The sequence below is a fragment of the Purpureocillium takamizusanense genome, chromosome 9 (genome assembly GCF_022605165.1).
Source record: "Purpureocillium takamizusanense chromosome 9, complete sequence".
NCBI classification, from domain to species: domain Eukaryota; kingdom Fungi; phylum Ascomycota; class Sordariomycetes; order Hypocreales; family Ophiocordycipitaceae; genus Purpureocillium; species Purpureocillium takamizusanense.
The window spans coordinates 857,724-877,559 of record NC_063076.1 but is presented as its reverse complement, the minus strand read 5'-3'; the positions used below and the strand labels follow the sequence as shown (position 1 = coordinate 877,559).

At 55.4% G+C, this 19,836-nt stretch overlaps 8 protein-coding genes across 9 annotated transcripts; 6 read left to right on the top strand and 2 right to left on the bottom strand.

Annotated features, from left to right (window-relative positions):
- Window positions 1-549: 549 nt before the first annotated feature.
- Window positions 550-2,728, bottom strand: JDV02_009101 (uncharacterized protein). The gene is made up of 3 exons (XM_047990742.1): window positions 1,898-2,728; window positions 1,784-1,849; window positions 550-1,731 (listed from the first exon to the last, which is right to left on the bottom strand). The coding sequence occupies exons 1-3, from the start codon at window positions 2,469-2,471 to the stop codon at window positions 740-742; spliced, it is 1,632 nt and encodes a 543-aa protein (XP_047846751.1). The 5' UTR covers window positions 2,472-2,728; the 3' UTR covers window positions 550-739.
- A 2,096-nt stretch (window positions 2,729-4,824) lies between these two features.
- Window positions 4,825-5,349, top strand: JDV02_009100 (uncharacterized protein; the record flags this gene model as incomplete). Its single annotated transcript, XM_047990741.1, has 1 exon — window positions 4,825-5,349. One exon carries the CDS (start codon window positions 4,825-4,827, stop codon window positions 5,347-5,349), a length of 525 nt encoding a protein of 174 aa, XP_047846750.1.
- Window positions 5,350-6,231: 882 nt separating this feature from the next.
- Window positions 6,232-7,065, top strand: JDV02_009099 (uncharacterized protein; the record flags this gene model as incomplete). The annotated part of the gene is made up of 3 exons (XM_047990740.1): window positions 6,232-6,606; window positions 6,672-6,906; window positions 6,962-7,065. 3 exons carry the CDS (start codon window positions 6,232-6,234, stop codon window positions 7,063-7,065), a joined length of 714 nt encoding a protein of 237 aa, XP_047846749.1.
- A 208-nt stretch (window positions 7,066-7,273) lies between these two features.
- On the bottom strand, window positions 7,274-8,703 carry JDV02_009098 (uncharacterized protein). The gene is made up of 6 exons (XM_047990739.1): window positions 8,238-8,703; window positions 8,053-8,184; window positions 7,874-8,004; window positions 7,721-7,820; window positions 7,486-7,661; window positions 7,274-7,435 (listed from the first exon to the last, which is right to left on the bottom strand). Exons 1-6 carry the CDS (start codon window positions 8,509-8,511, stop codon window positions 7,358-7,360), a joined length of 891 nt encoding a protein of 296 aa, XP_047846748.1. The 5' UTR covers window positions 8,512-8,703; the 3' UTR covers window positions 7,274-7,357.
- Window positions 8,704-9,908: 1,205 nt separating this feature from the next.
- Window positions 9,909-10,747, top strand: JDV02_009097 (uncharacterized protein). The gene has a single exon (XM_047990738.1). It carries the CDS (start codon window positions 10,218-10,220, stop codon window positions 10,419-10,421), a length of 204 nt encoding a protein of 67 aa, XP_047846747.1. The 5' UTR covers window positions 9,909-10,217; the 3' UTR covers window positions 10,422-10,747.
- A 2,036-nt stretch (window positions 10,748-12,783) lies between these two features.
- Window positions 12,784-15,376, top strand: JDV02_009096 (uncharacterized protein; the record flags this gene model as incomplete). The annotated part of the gene is made up of 8 exons (XM_047990737.1): window positions 12,784-12,846; window positions 12,951-13,021; window positions 13,101-13,482; window positions 13,627-13,708; window positions 13,759-14,235; window positions 14,288-14,603; window positions 14,661-14,980; window positions 15,051-15,376. The coding sequence occupies 8 exons, from the start codon at window positions 12,784-12,786 to the stop codon at window positions 15,374-15,376; spliced, it is 2,037 nt and encodes a 678-aa protein (XP_047846746.1).
- Window positions 15,377-15,676, top strand: JDV02_009095 (uncharacterized protein; the record flags this gene model as incomplete). Its single annotated transcript, XM_047990736.1, has 1 exon — window positions 15,377-15,676. One exon carries the CDS (start codon window positions 15,377-15,379, stop codon window positions 15,674-15,676), a length of 300 nt encoding a protein of 99 aa, XP_047846745.1.
- Window positions 15,677-16,777: 1,101 nt separating this feature from the next.
- Window positions 16,778-19,802, top strand: JDV02_009094 (uncharacterized protein). Of its 2 annotated transcripts, XM_047990734.1 has the most exons (3): window positions 16,778-17,922; window positions 18,073-18,495; window positions 18,644-19,802. In XM_047990734.1, the coding sequence occupies exons 1-3, from the start codon at window positions 17,850-17,852 to the stop codon at window positions 19,738-19,740; spliced, it is 1,593 nt and encodes a 530-aa protein (XP_047846743.1). In that variant the 5' UTR covers window positions 16,778-17,849; the 3' UTR covers window positions 19,741-19,802. The 2 variants fall into 2 exon arrangements, with proteins under 2 accessions (XP_047846743.1, XP_047846744.1); XM_047990735.1 differs by lacking the exon at window positions 16,778-17,922 and having other exon boundaries at window positions 17,965-18,495.
- The last annotated feature ends 34 nt before the right edge of the window (window positions 19,803-19,836 follow it).

Below are 19,836 nucleotides of genomic sequence, written 5' to 3'. Positions count from 1 at the left end.
CTTCTCACGGTCACGTTTCGCCCATTATGACATGAACTTGATGCATTACATTGCAAATGTGCGCGAGGCCTTACAAGAATCAAAGACGCGTTTGAAGCTGGCGGCGGCGGAGACGTGATGGATCAGGGGCGCGCTCGCTCTTACTTAACCCCTCGCACCACGCTACGAGTGCCGTGCCTTGCGTGCTTGACGGGCTCCGTAGGGTGGAGTGTAACTAGGCCAAGAATCCAGGGATCTGCAGGTTGACTTGTCTGTCTTGGGTGCTGCGTGGTCCAGCGAAGGTCCCTGAATGGCGGAGACTGGACTGAGAATCTGGGGTAAAAGTCAAACGGTTTCCGCCAAGCTATTGAAGCTTGACCGTTAGAACTTAGCACCCCATTAAGGGGGCCTTTCAGCTTGTCAGGGTAGCTGTATGGGCGCAGATCAGCCTACGGATTGGTATGCATATTTATATCTCATGCTGTGCGAGGTCTTTATCTGACTAGCGGACGTACGATGCGTGCCTAGGCCAGACACCTTGCCAGTCTGTCGGACTACGGGCTAAGGATGCGGTAAGGACTGGAGTCGTATTGTGAGGCTTTCGGCCAACTATTTACATGTGCGAAAACGAGTGACGAGGTCGGGACGGACAAAAGCAAAGAAAAGGCAATCAAACAAACGCCGAGACAATATCGCTCGTCTCGAGTCTATCGTTAATGGCACCTTGACGGCGAGCATCCGGCTCATCCGAAGGACCAGCCTACAGCTCGCCTGCGCTGCCTCGTGGCCTCCAGTTCGCAACCGGCTTCTGGTGTGCGAACCGGTTTTGCCGCTGAGCAATACCATTTGCAGGCAAAATCTCCTCTTCGACCTTCACGACGGCAGTCGAGACCAACGTCCTCCCTGCAGCGTCGACGCTGTCCGCCACTACGCCAATGAGCTTCCTCTTTGGAATCCGCAAGCTCGTCTCGAAGCTCGAGCGAGGAACCTCGCCGAGGAACTCACGAGAACCAAACTCATCAGTTGCGGCGTAGAAGCGCCAAGCAGCCGTCTCCGTGTCTCCGTTCCACGACACGTACGCGGTTGTTCCGCCGTCGTTCTGCAGTGCGACAATGGCGGGATCCTCGTTGGGAAGCCCAGTCCAGTTATACCGGAAAGCACGATAGTTCTGGACACCCGCGCCCAGCACACCCGAGTCCATGTATGCATGAAAGATGGGTGTCCCCTCCTTGGTGAACTCGGTCACTGCGCCCTCGGATCCCCAACCAACGAGGACATTTCCGTTCGGCAAGACTTGAGTACTTCCCTGCGACTTAGACAGGAGACCTTCTGGTGGAAAGAAAGCCCAAACAAGCTCAGCTGTCCACGACGTGGTATTCAGCTTCAGAACCTTGCCGCTACTTGTCGGAGCAGTGTGCACCTCGGACCCTCCGTTGTGTTCAGTTCCATGGGCGCTGTTGTCGTACAGACTGATGATCTCGATATTGTCGCCTTGGTGTATCCATCTGGCGTGGTGTTGGAAGCAGAATTTCGTGTTGTTGGCCATCTTAAAATCAGAGCGGTTGCCGTTGAGGCGCCAAATGATGGAGCCATCAGTCCCGTTGATCTTGTGTATTGCGCAAGCGTCTCTTGCCGAGATTAGATAGTTGCCGTCAGTATCCTTGTCGACACTATTGATGTGGAAGTAATCCCACGCGTCGGAGGAGTTATAACCGGAGCCCGCCTGCCCCGGGTTTATGGGAAGGATTGCTTCTGCATCAAACATGAGTGCCCAGGTCTGCAAGGGTTCAAATGAGTAACTTACCATCAGGGGAAACGTGATCCAAGCTGCGCCACTCAAACAGGAGTCTGCCCGTGGAAATATCTAGCTCTGCAACACCATTAGTCCTCTGACAGAGACTATAGCCGCTGAACGTACCTTGAATGATTGCATTGACGATCCACTGCTGGTCCGGGCCAGCACCCCATTCCCTGAGATCCCGAGCGACAGGTTGATAGATCTGAATTAGACCAGTTTCTTCGTTGACAATGTGGAACTCATGCTTGTCGACAAGCTTATGGTTTCCAGCACGCAGCTCACGAATGGTCTCGTAGTGCTGATCCATAAAGGTGATGTGCCCGTGTCCATGGCCGTAGCCGGCATTATGGTCACCCTCGAAACTGAACAAGACGTCTTTCCCCTTCCAGCGGCCTGCCTGGAAGTTGGTAGCCCAGATGCTGTACTGAGCGTACCCGGACCAAATGAGGTCGCCATTGTCCTTGAAAATGTACGGTCCAGCCTGGCGGGGCCCATGCTGCTCAGTAGGAGTATCGGAATATCCAGCAAATGGGGCGAGGAAGAGGTAACCCTCCTCAACATCGCCAGTGGCAGGAATTGTAATGTTCAACCGCGGCGGTGTCAGGTCTGGACGGCTGCGAAACTGCCAGTCCGCCGCGATGAGGCTGAAGAACCTTGTCGCGGCGATGGCCGAGACAAAACGCACGGGCTTCATGGTGGCTGTCGTGATATTTTCCCACCGAGGAGATTGCTATATGCGTCAGACGCCCGCGGTTCCATTTTACCTTTTTCGAATAGGTACATTCACCTTGCTATAACCTTCGAGCCCAATAGATTTATATTCTCTCTTCCTCCAATCCGGGTATATCACTCCAGCTCGTATGGATAGTGTGGCGGAGCTCGGTGTTTGATCGGCACGAGATTGTATGCGGTCAAAATCGCTCGTGCGCTGCGTAAGAACTTGACCAGACCTGCGACTTAAGGAGCGAACGTCGCGAGCGCGAGCAGATATATAAGGGCAATGACGTCGGGCGATCACGTCATTGCTGCGAGGCATTTGGGAACAGCTACGGGACAGGGGATTGACTGGGATCGGTAGCGCCAGTGCCAATGAGCTTCGGATCTACAAAACTTGACTGCACGTTCGGGAAGCTAAGGCTCAGTCCCGCATTATTGCGTGCTGGACACTTGACGCCTTGGCGCTGACAATCGGCAATGTTCCGTCTGGTGATTATCACATGCAGACATGCAGACAAGACTCAACTCGCAGCAGACTCACGTCTTATTTCATCACAGGCCGCAAAGATCAGGCATTTGCCCGCAGCGCCCCAAAATCCAGACATGATCAACCCACATGCACTCACAAAAAGGACTACTCAACGTCGTCGATTGATTGCGCGCACATCAGTGCCTTGAAGCCGTGACTGTTTTTGGGTAGCGTACACCTTTGCTACATCTTTCAGCACGCGGTTCTTAGTCACGCCCCTGTTGCAGGTGCAACCCTTCAATACCGTGGTAATCGTCGGCTATGATGTAGACGACTCCCTCTTGTTTTCCATTCTTGCCGGATACCCTTTGCAATTTTTCCAGATGGTGGTTGGGATTCTTGAGCTCGGCATTATATTTTTAACCGTTCATGTTTGGTCCCATATGTTCGGGCGGAACCGATCACTCTAAATTTCATAACAGATTTTGTGGTTGTAATTGACAATCTTGAAGTGCTTGCTGCTGACATTCGATGAATGTTGAGCCGTGGTGATATGTGACGGACTTCAACGCTTGGTCAGAGGCGAGTGCATGTCAACTGATTGGATTCATGTTGTTCCTAGTCCCGGCGCTGGCGGAGGTGCCTTGTGGTGGCGGAAACTTGCCGTCCGTCTTAGGATAGGATGAACATAAGATGATACAAAATTCGAATACCGTTTCGATTGACTTCCATCAATCTTGGATCAATACTTTATATATTAGGGTCTTGGGCTGTCCTGAAAAGAGATCCCGTCAGCACCTTCAAGTCTGGATATCTACATATCGCTCCACCCATCAGCACCATAAGCTTATTAGGACAAGTCCACTACTGACAAGAATTCCACATTCATTTCGGCCCACTCGATGGAGTACCTGTTGACAAGCGTTCATTGGCTAAAGCACCAGCTCATGCTGACGGGCTGCTGACAGTTCCACATGGTGCAAGCCGACCGGAGACTCTGCCACCATCATAGGGCTGATCGTGACCATTTCGTCACCCAAATTTAGAACTCGAGGTCTGTACTGGCTATAACACCCACCTGCAGCATGCAGAAACATCGAATAGCAAGATCGTGCTAAACTTCGCCACGGGGGCGGCACGGTAGATGCCTGGTCAGCCCTTCCCTTCAGTTCGAAGTTTGAACCCAGCCTTGCATGGGGTGCTCCATGGATATTCCGTCATGCAAAAAAAACATGTTGAGTTCATTTTATGACTGAGTCTTGGCCGATACTTTCAAGAGAAGTCACAGTGCATGGTAAAGGGCAAAATGTCTATTGCTAATACTTATTGACTTCCAATCTCGAAACGGCAGAGAAGAGCCGCGACGAATTTAGCCAGCTGCGCCACATCGTGAGGTCGATGGAGCTGTGGGACATGGCGGAGACATCACCATCCCCCCAGTAGTTCCCCAGCCCATCTGCTTAAAGAACCCCTAGCGTTGAAGACATGGCGGCTCCGCAGCGGCTTTATTGGCCAACCCTTCGTAGGGAGCACCCCGTAGTATCTCTTTCTGTCTTGCGGCTCAATGAATGACTCCACCAGCGGACAATGCTAGTTTCCTGGTGGGCATCACCCAAACTTGCCTCTGGATGCTATGAGGAATCTTTGCGGATCCAGGAGATGAGACCTTGACTTTTACTCGTGTGACTGTTGTAAGTGGGGGTCATGGGGCTGCCATATAATAACGGGATCAAATGCTATGCCTCCGTGATACCAAATTCATTTGGCTCGCAAAGTTCGTCTTGCTTGTTGCTCATTGAAGTCAAGGTTTCCACCTTGTGTCGTTTCCTTTTGTTCGTTTCTTTTACCGCAGACTTTCAAGATGCGTGAATCAGATCACGAGTCCGGCGCCGTGCCTACCAGGTTGCAGTTGCTAGGAACCCCCCTCGCATCGTACAAGGCGGGCGGGAAACTCGAGTCGGCCCCGAGCTCCGAGCTCGGTCACATCCATCAACACTCTGACCAGGCCGACTCAACACTATTGGAGGAGCTGCCTATTTTCCAGAGACACAATGAATCAACGACTATCGAGCTCTTCTACGACCTTTTCTTCGTCGCGAACCTCGCCACTTTCTCCAACATTCACGAAATCCAGTCCGTCTCGACATTAACATCATACGTCGGCTTCTTCTGTGTCTTATGGTTCACCTGGTGTCTCACCAGTATGCACGACATCCGTTTTGTTTCGGATAGTCTGTCATCACGAATTGCCAAGGGCGCGCATCTTGGAGTTATGGTGGGCTTGGCTGTGGCCGGACCAAAGTATGCGTCCGAAGGCCACCCTGCGCAGCTGCGAGTCCTCGGTAATTCATCGATCTTCCCCGACTTCTTTTCACTGTCTGGCTAACCCATTAACAGCTCTTATTTTGATGGTGTCAAGAATTGTGCTGGCGGTTCAGTATCTACTGGTCTTGTTCCACGTTCGCATATATAAGAACAGCAAATTACCTCTCGGACTGGTTGCAAGTGTATCACTGGCTGCCGCTTTCATCTATCTTGGCGTTAGCTTGTATGGACACCCTCCTTCTTTCTATGCGAGACTGGTATTGACAGCGTTGTTAGCGCTTCGGTTGAAACGGATCACGCATATAGAGCACTCTATGTCGTCGCTGTCGCTGAGATGGTAGGCAACATTGGCATCGCGTCTCAATGGCGTGTTGTCAGCTTCAAAGGGACCCATTTGATTGAACGAATGAGCCTCCTTACCTTATACATCTGTTAGACCCCTCTGTTTTCGAAAAAGCCAATGTTTGCTAACCTCTGGAATTAGTGGGCGAGGGCGTTCTTGACGTCCTTAAAAGCGTAACCAAGGCATGTCCGACGCTCGAGATGATTTTTTACTCTAGCTGACCAGAGACCAGATCTCCCAAGCTCAAGACTATTGGACGGCTGCAAATATTGGAACGTTGCTTGGCGCTATACTTACTATTGTAGGTGGTATCCATTCCTTGCTGACGAAATTCGCGCCGCTAACCTCGGTGTACAGTATCTCTTTTATATGCTCTACTTCGACACTTTGAACCGTCATCACTTCGGCTCCATCAGACAGCAAGTCTGGTCGTTTCTCCATTTTCCCTTTCATGCTGCATTGGTTCTCTGCATGTCTGGGATGGCGCAGTTTGTAATTTGGCAAAAGATCGCTGAGGTTCTTCGGTATGTCGACTGGGCCCTGCCGCATGACAACGCAGTGACACCTTGCTAACGATGATACAGAGACTTTAGTTCCGCGATGAACACGCTCATCGTCGATGTAAGCGAAAAGCTCAGCGCAAACTACAGCGCGGAGGCAGTGTCGGGCCCTTTTATCGAGGAGGTTCAACTCGCCATCAACCATACCTTCGCCGCCTACCCGCCCGAGGATGCGGCCGAGACTAGCGAGATCATTGAAGAACTGCTCAAGACGCTGAAGGAGCAGCTCTTTGACGCTGCATCATCCGCAGCATCGAATCTTGATGAGGTCAACAACAGCATCGTCGAAATCACATCCAAGGTGTTTACCACTATAATGTCCAAGTACGGCTTCGAGGCCCCAGAGGAGTCTATGGAGGCGGCCGACGACTTTGCTGGCGACTTGACCGCAAGGATCCACTCAGCCATCTTGTTTGTATGTTTTCGACATGGGATCTGACACACTATCTCTCACATTGCTAACATTGATACTGCGTATAGTTTGAGTACTTCTTTATCGCAGCTGGTTTCTCACTCATAATTCTGGGCATTTTGGGCTTGGTCAATGTCCGGACGTATACCCTCGGCTCGTGGCTGCGTTTCTCAGTACACCTCTTGCTCGGCACAGGCTTATGTCTCCTGTGCCTGCTGACCACCAGGCCCGACAGCGACTGGGCAACAGCACTAGCGGAAACTGCATGGCCGCTACCAATGGTGGCTCTTGTCTTGTTGCTTGGTACGCTCAAATGCACGGCTTTACCTGTTGCAAGCGCTGACACCACTCCGTTTAGTTATCTCCGTGCACCATTTGAGCCGCAGGCGAGAAAGGAGCGTCGATGCGCAAAAGTACCATTTTCTATCTAAATGGCGTAAAACCGGGGCATCCCCTGTGTAGTCGCATTTGATCGCAGAGGAAGATCAAGGCGCAGACCTGATGAGAGATGCAGCAGCACAATAGATGCTGAATTCATGGGAACGAAAGATATGCATGATCTATGAGTCGCATTCGAAGGCAATGATACCACACATGGCGATTGAAGATAGAGGATGGTTTGTAGCAACAGTGACAGGCAAACCTAAAAGCCGATGTAAAATGAACAGAACTGACCATTATATTTACAACACCACTCCCGGACAGACGGATATAATAGTGTATAATTATATGATGATTAAAATCCCACAACCGGTCAGGGTATTGGCCCCACTACATCGCCATCGGCTGGAGGCTCTAGATAGTCGTTCGGGAGATCGTCCGTAGAAGGTGCCTATCTTAACGTAAGCTTTTTAGGTCATCACTTTCGTGCTCTAGTCTCACCAAAATCTTTCTGGACCATTCTTTGATGTCGTCGAAGTTCTTGCACATATGTTTCGAGTTGAAGTCTGGGAATGCTTGTAATTCCTTGCCGTCACTGTCCACGGTCCAAACTTGACCCAACACCCCAGTGTCGACGTTGCACATGAGCACCTGGCGGACGGCATCCAGGCAATGCGCTGTGCGCGTTTTAGATATCTTAAAGGTTCCTTGCTTGCGTAGGGTGGGGAAGACCTACTGACGTGCTTGCGGAGGATTTCGCCCTCGTTCTTGAAAGCGTGCTGTTTGAGATCTCGGTAATGCTCATAGTTGAAATATAGTGACTGTCGAATGAGATTCTATGCAGCGTCAGTCACTGCTGTCATGTGAGCCAGGGATAGGTCAGTCGCACCAGACAGTGCAAGTGGTGAAGCCCTTCGAGGTTGACGATGAAGCCGCCTCCGTACTTTTTTGCTCGCTTGACAAAGTGACGGCCCAGACCGCTTTTTATACCCTCCTCGTATGATATGATACCCGCTCCAACTAAAGAGAGTCAGCTCAGTTTTACCTTGCTAAGGAGAGGGCTTGTACAATTGACACCGAGATCGTCCCAAGCTTTGTCGACTTCTGGTGTACCGACTTGCCGGTATATATTCTCTTCCAGAAACGATCCATTGAATTGCTTAATACCGTACTTGACATCCACATCTCTCAAAACAGGAGCTATATAGGCTTTAATCTGTGTCCGTGCCTCTAGACGAACGATGTCAACTTACACCACTGGGTTGTATGAGCTGCGCATATCCCATCAAGTGTAGATTTGCGGAAGGGTAGATAGGTTCCGGCCCAAAAGGAGGTAATGCTGATTGCAAGGAGAAGGAAGACAACATTTAGTGGTTTGCAAACCCGCACAAGGGCTGGGTCGGATCTTCTTCGTAGGGACCTGTTCTGCAACTCGTGCAGTTCAAGGTCTACTTCTGAGCCGCCGGGATCGTCGGTGTCGGACAGGAGATTGTCGAGATGAGACTCCTTATTCATGGCGTTGGTCATATCAAAATTCGTCAACAACCCAAGGGACAGGAAGGAGATGAGGGGAGAAAAAAACGAGACAACGGGAACGACAAAGTGGGAGTCCGCGAAACAGGACGTCAGACCGAAGGCAAGTCTTTGGACCCCGCGTGTGCCACCTGTATATTCTGGTCGGTCTCAATACTGCATATGTAGGTTTAGCGTTGGTTTATGGCAGGCAACGGGCATGAGCCGTGATATCCGACATGTCACACGAGGCTCAGCAGTCAGCACAGCTGTGCAGCTTGCTTCTCTTGTTGCGTAAAAAGTATCTGGGGCGCCATGCACCAAAAAACCTAAAGGGCGCCAAGACCCGACTGTCAGCCAGCGCACCGCCCAAATGAGGGAACTAGAGGAGGGGTTAAGAAGGTTCAACCGTCGATGGCGTCTCGACGTGGCGGCCACTGCCTGAAACTTGCATTTGCCGAGCAGCGACTAGCTTGTGGCGCGCGGGGTACATTGCATTCATGTTGTCGGGAACACGAGGCAACATAAGAAACTCTGATGACGTTGTGGTACAATGCTTACACATATTCCGAATTGTTTCGTATTCTGCTTACGAAGTGCGTATCTACAAATAAGTTACTTTAGTGTCAGATACAAGTGTCACCGTCACGGCCTGGCAATCTGGACTGCACTGGCCAAAGCAAAGAATTCCAGCATAGAGTGCACGCAGCCTCGTCGACGCCACCACGCTCCAAAATTCCATGTCAGGTAGACATCTCACTGTTGGGCTAGCGGCCCTCCAAGTTCTGAACAAAGACAGTCCCGACCCGAACTCTCCGGGTTCGTTCGAGCGGGGCACTTCCCAATGTGACAAGATGCACGATTGCAGTCCGGATCACCAACACGTTAAGTCGTACATGTAAGATGCACGAGGCAGCCCCCCACGATCCCGGTGACGATTTGGAAACCACGGCCGTATTACTTCTGGCGGCTTCAATCTTAAAGTGGCCCATACTTCGTATGTTTGGTTCCAAGTCGCGTCATCTGCGGCTGACGGCCCAGTCCCCGCGCCGGTGCCAAAGCCAATTGGTGAAGTAGCGTATCAACGACGCGGCTCCTCGATCTTGGCTGCAGACTTGCCGTGCGGCTGAGTCGCGACCACATTCCAGCCCCAATGGTGCTGATGATGACGGGCCGAAAGATGAGTGGGAGTCTTACATCGTCCGTATATCGGCATCGCCCTGTATTTCAAATGCCGCGATGAGCCGCGAGGCTGCGGCGATGCAGTTATTGCCTTCCCCCAGTGACGTGGCGTCAGCATGTGACCACCGGTCCGCGGGTCGAGCCCGCTCCGGGGCGTAGCACAAAAAGGCGATACCCGGTTTGAAGCTCGTATGTAGACGTGGATTGAGATGACTACTGTGGCGCTATGCGTTGGGCTTTCATGCGGTGATACGGTTTGTAGCCAGATGGGAAAAGGCACGGGGCTGATCCTTCTCGGATACGCTTCTGCATTCGTGACGAGCCGAAGCATATGTGTCGAAGCGGAAGATCCGGGTTGTGTAAGCTTCTCCTTGCACTACTAAAGGGAACGCTTCCCGCTCCCGCTTCGATCAAGTCACCGCCGGAGTCCCGAGTCAGAAAAGGCACGCGATAGTCATCACTTGCATCACTACATCTTATCAGACCTCGCCCAAGGTCTAAACCAACCATTCCAAGATCTTTTTGACCGACAGAACAAAATGAAGGCCGTCTGGGTTGTTCTTCTTGCCGCCGTGTCTGCGATCGCCGCCCCGGCTCCGGCTCCCGAGGCCGCCCCGGAAGCCAACCCAGAGCCCGCTCCTGGTGGTTATGGAAACTACGGCAATTACGGCAAATATGGCAGCTACGGCAGCTACCCGCCCCCAAAAGGTGGATACAAGGACTACGGCCACTACAAGGAATAATATGACCAAGCACGCAACACGCAATGGGCTATCCGGCAGCGAACTAGTGTAATGTCGGTGAAGGGGTGGATAGATGACGGACGTAACGGCCGCCTATGGTTTGAAGGCAAACACTCCTTAGTGCTCTACGACATCAGTGATCCCTTTCGAGTTATCCGGGGCACGTGCTTCGGTGATTCGGAGAGAACATCACGGACATGATGGATGGGTCTTAATATACACTCCTTGGTGCACACACTGTGCAAACCTGACCATTCGTTTTATGTTCCACAATCGCCGCCTCGAGATAGGTTTTTGGAGCTCACATTGATTACGTCGTAACTGGCCTTACCACGGGTGTCACCCCCCCACACTGGTGTTACCAGTACGTTGAATCGTCCAAGCCGACTATTGCAACCAGACATGAGGCTGATGTGGGTTGTACAACACACAGACGCTACAGACGGGACCTCCTCTAATTGCCACGGGTTAATTGATACATGAAAGAGCGAAATCCCCGATCATACAATTTCATCCGGTGCTGTCGCGACGTTGCCATAATAGCAACGCGACTTTTGTCGCCTGTGTGCTGTTCCAAGGCTGCCATATCACTCCAGCAATGATGTACGCTCAGGCGAGGACCGAGGCCGTACCCCATTCCAGCGCAAGTTACCAGATCGACTCGGCCTTGCGCGCTCTTGGTCGCCCAAATACAACATCCCGGGTCATTTCTATCATGGCGTTTGCTAATCTTCAAACCGCCATCCCTACCAGTAGGCTCTGTCAAGGGGACGTCGATTGTACAGGGAGCAATTGCGGCCGCTGCACGCGAGGACGGTAGCAGACTGTGTATCCACTGATGTTGAAGATGACATTGTAGTTATAATTTGTCTCAACTTGGGCGTTGGGGAGGTTGGCCCCCAACATCCGTGTGAGAATGAGGGGCATATGAGGCTCTGAGCTCACGATGCCTGCAGGGGACACCCTAGCTCATCGTGCAGGGGCCAGCTGCCCCGCCGCTCCGGAGGCGTGTTACACGTAGTACTGCTAGTACTAGTAATTTCGGCAGACAGAAATGCAAGTGATGCAATGACGCAAGCTTTTGCGCGGATGATGAGTAACATGCAGGATCAGCGGAAAAAGGCACGTTAACAGGCTGATGGATGACCATCAGCCGGGGCGATTGCCAAGCGACAGCCGGGATTCCGGGATTCCGGGATGCCGGGTGCAAGTCAGCGTAGCGCCTAGATTGGGCTGGGCTGGTGGCGGCCTTGGCGATCAGGATGTCGACGACGAGGGCCTGCCTGCTTGTAGGTTGGCGCAAGTACTTTCTTTTGTGAGAGGCTCTTCTCGCAGGCGACGGCTTCTTCAGATTGAAGATGGCATCTTGCGACGAATGCTGGTGATGGGCGAGGCGGAGATTTTGCTCGGCCGGAAAGTGGGGACGTGTAAAGGGAAGAATTGAGCCTCATCCTCGTGCAACCGGCTGGCCGCAGACTTTGTGTGCGACGAGAATAGGATGGAGGGTCGGGGTTTCGGGCCGCTTCCCTTGCCTCGCGGCTTCTCGTGACATTACGACCCAACCAACAACGCCAACTTGATTCTGCCACCGGGTTTAGTTCCTCCCAGGTCGAAGTACAGGTAATTCCTTGATAGGAAAGTACCTACTTATACGTTCTTATGTACATAAGATACAGTATCTACTACCAAACTGCTACCTGCGTAGCGTGCCTTCGTCACCTGGTACTGTAGGTACCTAGGTACTAATGCATGCCGAGGCCCAAGTACTGACGTCTCTGCCCCAATAAGGTACCTTGCAGGTACATCGGTAGGGCCAGTGCCAGCTGGCCGAGGCATCCATGATGGAATGACTGCGGGCGGGCGGCGCCAGGGCCAACGCCAAATCTCGGAGCCGCAGCCACCACGGCGTTGGGGATTCTTCACCGGCAGAGAGAAAAAAGTAAAGGGGACGGCCTGCGTACCGACAAAACGCCTGCGCACCAAAACGACCGACGTGGATTGACGCCATTTTCATGTGCGAGGTGCATTGCGAGGCCGCATTTGGAAGGTACACGGTACGCGACTTAGACACGTGCCTGGCGAGACTCGTCACACCTGCCAGGTAGCGATACCTGGCCGTGCATTCGGCAGCCCTCGGACTGCGGTTAGGTACTTTAGGCCTGCCAGTTGTGGGCCCCCGCGGGCTCGAGTCGGATACAGCAGGGAGCCCCGCCCCAAGAGTCTCCACCGCAGCCCAGCTTCGCCTCGTCGAGGCGACATTGTAACCTTCGTCCAGACAGGCGGCACAACCATTCATTCATCCCTTGCCCTGCAATCGCGACCTCGATGCCATCGCTTCGGCAACGGCACCCGCTAGCCCGCAATGTCGTCGGTCAAGGCAACCAAGAAGAGCGCTTTCTCGTGCGAGCCCTGCCGCCGGCGCAAGGTGAGTGACTGCTTGCTCGGGGGCGCTCGCGCGCTTCCTCTGCCTCGCATAGCGACGGAACCGCACTTTCGGACACCACCGCTCACGAGACCACCTCTGCACAGGTCAAATGTGGCGGGGAGCAGCCCGTCTGCCATCGCTGCGCCGCCCGCAACGACGACTGTGTATACAAGTTGTAAGCAGGCATCCCCCCAGCGGAGCGGTATACATACGGGTGGCATGTGCGACTCGGCCGCTGAACGAGGCCACAACAGGAACCCGACCTTGTCGTACACGCAGCGCCTCGAGGAACGAATCAAGGAGCTTGAAGAGCAGCTCGCAATCGTCGCAAAATCCCCCGCGTCCGCCGCCGCCTCGTCGCACTCCAGCCCCCCCGTGGGCGCCGCTCACGATGCTTCGTCTTCGGCCCGGTGTCCCGACGAACACGGCGTCACGCGTGGTTTTCGCGGCCTCAAGATCGACGACAGAGGTGGCATCACCTACCATGGCACTACCAGCTTCTTCAATCTTCCCAGCGATCGATTGCCAGTCGGGTCCGAGTACATGACCTCCAACGACTCCAACGTTCAGCGGAGGGAGCGGCTGGTCAACAATGCCTGGCAGCAACGAGCGTTGGAGAACCTGTCCGATATTCCTGTGCGTATACCTTTCTGTTGCGACAGTTCAATATCCCTCAAGATGCCTGCCATGCCCTATACTCGTATGCGGCTGTCGGGACCTCGCTCGCACCTTTAGCGGGGCCCCTTCCTTGAATGGTCGTCGCCGGCTGACTCTTGATAGGAACCGTTCCAATATTTACTCAATGTCCATTGGTGTTGGATCAACCCGCTATTCGGCTTTCTCTACCGACCAGCCTTCACTCGTACGTACCCATCTTTGAGCAGCCCTCGAGGCCTTGCTGACGTTGAACAGGCGACATGCAGTCTCTGGGGCCATACTACTCGCATACCCTCCTCAACGCCGTCATTTCACACTCTATCCGGTGGGGCCAAAACGACCCCTCGACGAAGCGGCTCTTGGACGAGTCATACGACGGAGGCGCCGTGTTTGCCAAACATGCACGCAGCATGGTGTTTGACGAACTCAGCCGCGGCATTTGCACGATCCCCACCATACAGACGCTGCTGTTACTGAGTGCTCAGGAGTGCAGTCTCGGCAACACGACGCAGGCTTGGACGTACAGCGGCATCGCTTTCCGACTCATCGATCATTTGGGGATTTGTGTCGACGCGCAACGCTACCCGGGCTCCCTCCCCTTATCCGACGAGGACCTCGAGATCCGGCACCGTATATTCTGGAGTTGCTATTTCTGGGACAAGCTTATCAGTCTGTATCTTGGACGCTCCCCGTCTATCCAGCAGACGAGTATATCCCCACCCCAAATAGTCTGTGAGTGCAATCCTTTGCCCACGCCCCTTGCGCCGGTGCTGATACTTGCCAGTCGATGACTCCGCCGAAGAGGATATTTGGGTGCCCTTTGGCGCGCAGCAAGTCGGCGTCACATGGAAATATCCTCCGACCACCGCGCATTCGGCATCCTGTTTTATGAGCATGTGTCGCCTGTCAGTCATCTTCAACGAGATCCTCATCCACATGTACGATCCTCTGTCCCAAAACACCGACGCAGAGGTGCAGGATTGTCTCCGCGCCCAGGAGCCGGCTTTTCAGCAATGGTGGGACCAACTGGCTCCTCACTTGAAGCTCGACCCGCTCGCGCTACCGGCCATGGCACCCCCTTCCCACATCGTCACCATGAAGTAAGTCGCGCATTGCCATCTTCACAAGGGGACCCGTAAGCCGCTAACCAATTCAAGCTGCCTCTATCATACGTTCAAAATCTTGCTGTACCGGCCGATGCTCACGGGCAGGGGAAGAGGTACCGAGGAGGGCAGCGCCCAGATCAAGAGCTACCTGGTGGAGTGTGTGACGTCGGCAACGGCCATCATCACCATATTCGATCTTTTCTGCCGGACGTTTACGATGAACTACTGCGTCCTGTCACTTGCGTATAGCGTCTACATTGCCGCGTCAATCTTCCTGCTTCAGGTCCAAGCGACGCCCGACGCGCAGCAGGCCATGCGAAAACTGAGCTACTGCATCCAGTGCCTCGATCAGGTCAAGAACTTTAGCCCAGGTAGGCATCCCCTTGTTTCTGCCGGCCGGCCGGCGCCCCATCGCTGAGATGCACCATTGACATTCCTCAGTGATAAACAGTGCCCTCAATCTCTTGACCAGAGAGCTTGCAGCTATTGGCATGGGCTTGGATACCCCTTCGCCACGCCAGCCGGGACCTTACCCAGCTTCTCGTCCCGAAATGTCAATGCCAGCATCCGGTTATCCCCATTCAGAAGAACCCCGCCAGATGCCCCTACCCTCACACCCACTCTTCCAGCCAGCGCTGAATCACAACTTTGGGCCCGAGTCAATGGCAATGCACCCGGGTGTCTTCGAGGCCATGTCCACTCTGGAACCGTTGAGTGTCAGGGTAGCAGCCATCCACGAGTCGGAGAACCAGTCCACGTTTGGATGAATGCGGTGGTGGCACACATCATGCACCGCCAACGATGGACCTGTTCCAGATGATGATGATGTGAGCAAGTCTCTCAAGGGACGCATTGCCATGCCGCAGACCCACCATCTCACGGGTCCGATTGCCGGCTCGGGTGACTTGGCGCCCGACACGCCTGTGTTATCAACATGGTGTGCATCTGGCGAGAATGGGATAGCCGCCAGTGTGGGGAAACCACTCACAGAGCCGGGCCGCACGTCACGCCTGCGCGCAGCAATGCACTCCGGGGACGCAGCCAACGTACGCAGCAGCGAGGACTAAGAGACCAGGGGTGCTCGTTGCATGCCTACCTACTTGGTACTCCAGATGCGCCATAGGGCTGAGACCCGCCTCGGGCACTACTGCTACGTACCGCGTGGGTGGTCTAGGGGTCCCCGGACTGACATCTGTATGATGACGATGTTGTCCTGGACCGTGGCTCTCTTGGCAAGGGAAAAGGCTTGGGAGGTGGTGCCGCTAGGGGCGCCTAGGGTAATTAATGGTCTTGGTCGATGGTCGATGGCCGTGCGAACCTATGGGGACTACTGCTCGGGACCGCTCTGCGAGGAGAGACATCTTGTACTACATACATTGGCTAAAGGTCAGTGGTGGACTCGTTGGTTGCCCGAATGCGTGCCCGTCGTAGATGGAGGCTCGGTTGAACGGCTACACGCGACATGGTGGTGGAGAAGGTGCCCGGCCACTGGGCGAGAAAGCAGGCTGGTTTTCGGTCTGGTCTGGCCGCGCGGCAGACGTTTGTCTTTGGGGCATAACTGAGGATATATCTACCAAGTAACTGCCCTTGCGCATTTGTTGACGAGGAAGAATGCATCGTCTCGAGCCGGCGATGTCTGGTCTTGTCCGCGCCCCGAGACGGTGAGGTATCACAAGAGTCGAGCCCGGCGGCTCGGACGTTGGCCGAAAGGCGGTGGTGATGAACCTGACAAGTCGACAGGCGCGCACAACGACCAGGATTCTGTTTTTAGGCTGCATCCGCAACCACGATTCCGGGAACCGAGGGTGCGGGCGTCATCGGCCAACTTCCGGCCCAAAAACCGTTGCGAAGACCTGAGGTTGCGTGGTGTGTTGTCTCTGTGTGAAGTGGTCCGCGTCCGGGTCCCCCCCTCTTCCTCTTCGAATCAAGCAAGGGTCGCAACGCAGGACAACAAAAATGCCCGTAGCGGGAGCGGGTCGCTGCCACGCGAGGGCAACGTGGAGTTGGGTTGGTGGTGGTGGTGGTGGTGGTGCGGGTGGGTGGGTAGCAGCAGCAGCGGCAAGTGATGAGGGTCGGGTTATTTTGTTTTGTTGTTGGAGGTGTGAATAGCTTCAATTGTGAACCGTTGATGTTTCCCTCCCCCCCTCCCCCCTTCCGTTTCCAATATCCTTCTGTTTTTTTCCCTTGGGGCCGTAGCAGCTGAATCCCGGCCGCCCATTCCCGTTTCCGCCTTTCTCCGCCCTTTGAGTGCCCAATCGGGCTGCCGAGCTTAGCCACAGCCCGTTTTGTGGCTTTTCTGGCCCCCTCGACAATGCGCCTAATCGGGCAGGCCGAAGCTGGGCGGCGTGCGCGCACACACACACACGCACGCACACGCACACGCACACATATCTGGGGGCGCCCGTGGCTGAGGATTTTGGGTTTGCGCGCAACGACTTTGGAAGTTACTAACGTACCCAACTTACTATGTGCGGTACCTACAAGGCAAGCCAACGTTAACGGGCTGGGCTTGCCAGGCAAGGCAAGGCAGGCAAGGCAAAACGAATCACCTCAACGCGAGCGGGCTGGCTTCAAACGGCTGAGCTGGCTGGGCCGAAAAACTCCTCTCACCCCCTCACTTCTACTTGGTACGTTGGGTATCTCACGCCTCGAGCCGGCCACGCCAGAAGACAAACAAAGATGCTCGTCGCCGCGCGCTGCCGGTGAGAGACGACGCACGAACGCACGCAAACAGCCGCAAACGACTCGCCATCGCCCCCCGCCATCACCGTCACCGTCAGCGTCAACCGCATGGCCGCGACCGACCTGAGCGACCCATCCATCATCCATCCATCCATTTATCCATCACGCACTAAGCCCACGCGGCTGCCCCAGCCTGCCGGCCGTCGCCACAACAAGATCCGGACGGTCGGTACTCGCTGCTGCCCACCAGACGAACGACCGACCGCCACGCACGAGAGAGGAGGAGCCCCAGTCGCGCGCGCGCCGCACGCTCTCGTGTTTGCTGGGTTCGCGAGTGACCCGACTTGCGTGTGCGAGCCCGCAGTAGCGCGGCGGCCAGGAGAGTCAGTCAGTCGAAAAGGGACCAAACGACCGACCCTCCATGCGCCCGACAGAGTGGGCGGCGCCCCGTCAGTTCACCACCACCACCACCAACCCCGTCCGCTGCGTGCGTGCTGCATCCCCGACGTCGGACCCTCCCCGACGTGACGACAGCGGCGACTGCCGACCGCGGCGGCCATGAAGCTGCCCAGGTTCAACCCCTACTTCGTCCTGACCGTCGTGGTCATTGCCTGCGGGTCGATCCCGAAAGGTACGTCGTTCGGCCCCCCCCCCCAATTTCTCGTTTCGTCCCGCAGCGAGAAGAGAAGCTGTGCCGCGCGCGAGTCCTCCCTCCCACCTTTGCGCATGCCCCCTTGCTTCTAAACGACACGACTGACGACGGGGGTTGTCCGCTCATCAGGCTACGATGAGGGTGGTTTCTCCGCTGCCTCGGGCATGCGCTCCTTCCTGCAGGACTTTGACCTCATCAGAGCGCGATGGAACGGCTCCCCGGCCCAGCTCACCAGCCGCAAGGCCGTCATCACCTCGCTCGGCGTCCTGGGCGCCGCCATTGGCGCCATCATGGCCGTCGCCGTGACCGACCACATCGGCCGCCTGCGCAGCTGGCAGCTCTTCACCGTGCTCTGGATGACGGGCTTCTTCACCGTCACGTTTTCCTCGGGCATAGTGGGGTTGCTCATGTTCGCCCGCATATGGGGCGGCGTCGGCGCCGGCGGCCTGACTGTCGTGGCACCCCTGTACCTGACAGAGGTGGCCAGGGCCCGGTCGAGAGGCATGATCGTGTCACTCTACATGGTTGTCCTGCTGAGTTTCCTGATGATTGGTGCGCGCGAACCTGGCCTGGCCACAGCCCCCTACCTAACGCAGTCCCCCCCCCCCCCCCCCCCCCCCCCCCCCCCCCCCCCCCCCCCCCCCCCCCCCTCCTCGCACACGCGCACCTGGCTGACGCTGGTGGTGGTGCGCGCACACAGGTTTCTTCATCAACTACGCGGTCGTCAGAACGCTACCCGAGTCGCGGATGCAGTACCGCATCGTGCTCGGCGTCGTGCAGATCCCCGTTGGCCTGGCCCTCGTGGCCTCTCTCTTCCTCTCCGACACACCCCGCTGGCTTGCATGTAAGAACCGCCCGCATGAGGCACTCACGGTGTTGGCCAAGCTGCGCAACAGTACCACAGAGGACCCTGCAGTCGTAGCCGAGTTTCGCGACATTCAGCAAGAAATTCGAGACAAGAACCAGGTTCTCTCAGACACGTCGACCTGGACCATCATCAAGGAGGTGGCCACGATCCCCAGCTACCGCAGGCGTTTCCTGCTCGGCCTCGCCATGCAGACCTTTGCGCAGTGGAGCGGCGGCAACGGCATCACGTACTATATCCCCGAAATCTTCCGCCTGGCCGGCATCGCGAGCAACCGCCACTCGCTCATCAACTCGGGCGGCTACGGGGCTGTCAAGCTCGTCTTCACCATGATTTTCACCTGGGGTCTCATCGACTATTTTGGGCGGCGGCGCTGCTTCATGACGGGCCTGGCCCTGCAGTGCGTGACGCACATCTACATGGCCATCTACATGGCACTGTGGAAGGAGTCCAAGAACGAGGCGGCGTCCGAGGCCGCAGTGGCGTCCGTCTTCATCTACGCGGTTGGTTGGTCCATTGGCCTGTGCACGGTGCAGTATCTCTACGGGACGGAGATCCTGCCGACGCGGATCCGCGGGGTGTGCTACGCGACCAACATGATGGTCCACTGGCTGTTCCAGTTCGCCGTCGTGCGCGTGACGCCGCAGATGTTCGAGGCGCTCAACGTCTGGGGCGCGTACGTGTTCTGGGCGTGCGTCTGCGCGACGGGGCTCGTGGTCCTCGGGCTGTGGGCGCCCGAGACAAAGGGCGTGCCCATGGAGAGGATGGCAGAGCTGTTTTCCGGCCCGTGGTACATGGGCTGGCGTGCCAAGGTCGACGACCCGGACTCGGAGGACGGCGAGAGGCTGGGGAGTCGTGGGTCCGTGGATGGAGTTGTACGACTTGACGACGGCCACGTTGGAAATGTGTCAGAGAAGAGGGCGCTGGGCTAGCATATCCAGTTCACCCGCTTTGCAATTTACCAAGCCATCTTTGTCGTTGTAGAGTCTTGGCCTTGATTTCTTTTTGATTGTTCGCGTACAAGAATC

Bases quoted from the DNA above. Each gene is read 5' to 3' on its own strand.
- JDV02_009101 (XM_047990742.1), bottom strand. From the start codon at position 2,471: ATGAAGCCCGTGCGTTTTGTCTCGGCCATCGCCGCGACAAGGTTCTTC. The intron at 1,850-1,897 runs GTACGTTCAGCG...ATGGTGTTGCAG, and splicing joins CGTCAATGCAATCATTCAAG to AGCTAGATATTTCCACGGGC. The intron at 1,732-1,783 runs GTAAGTTACTCA...TGTTTGATGCAG, and splicing joins GGATCACGTTTCCCCTGATG to AAGCAATCCTTCCCATAAAC.
- JDV02_009098 (XM_047990739.1), bottom strand. From the start codon at position 8,511: ATGACCAACGCCATGAATAAGGAGTCTCATCTCGACAATCTCCTGTCC. The intron at 7,821-7,873 runs GTGCGACTGACC...GACGCTGCATAG, and splicing joins TTCACCACTTGCACTGTCTG to AATCTCATTCGACAGTCACT. The intron at 7,436-7,485 runs GTGAGACTAGAG...ACGTTAAGATAG, and splicing joins AATGGTCCAGAAAGATTTTG to GCACCTTCTACGGACGATCT.
- JDV02_009097 (XM_047990738.1), top strand. From the start codon at position 10,218: ATGAAGGCCGTCTGGGTTGTTCTTCTTGCCGCCGTGTCTGCGATCGCC.
- JDV02_009094 (XM_047990734.1), top strand. From the start codon at position 17,850: ATGAAGCTGCCCAGGTTCAACCCCTACTTCGTCCTGACCGTCGTGGTC. The intron at 17,923-18,072 runs GTACGTCGTTCG...TCCGCTCATCAG, and splicing joins CTGCGGGTCGATCCCGAAAG to GCTACGATGAGGGTGGTTTC. The intron at 18,496-18,643 runs GTGCGCGCGAAC...GCGCGCACACAG, and splicing joins GCTGAGTTTCCTGATGATTG to GTTTCTTCATCAACTACGCG.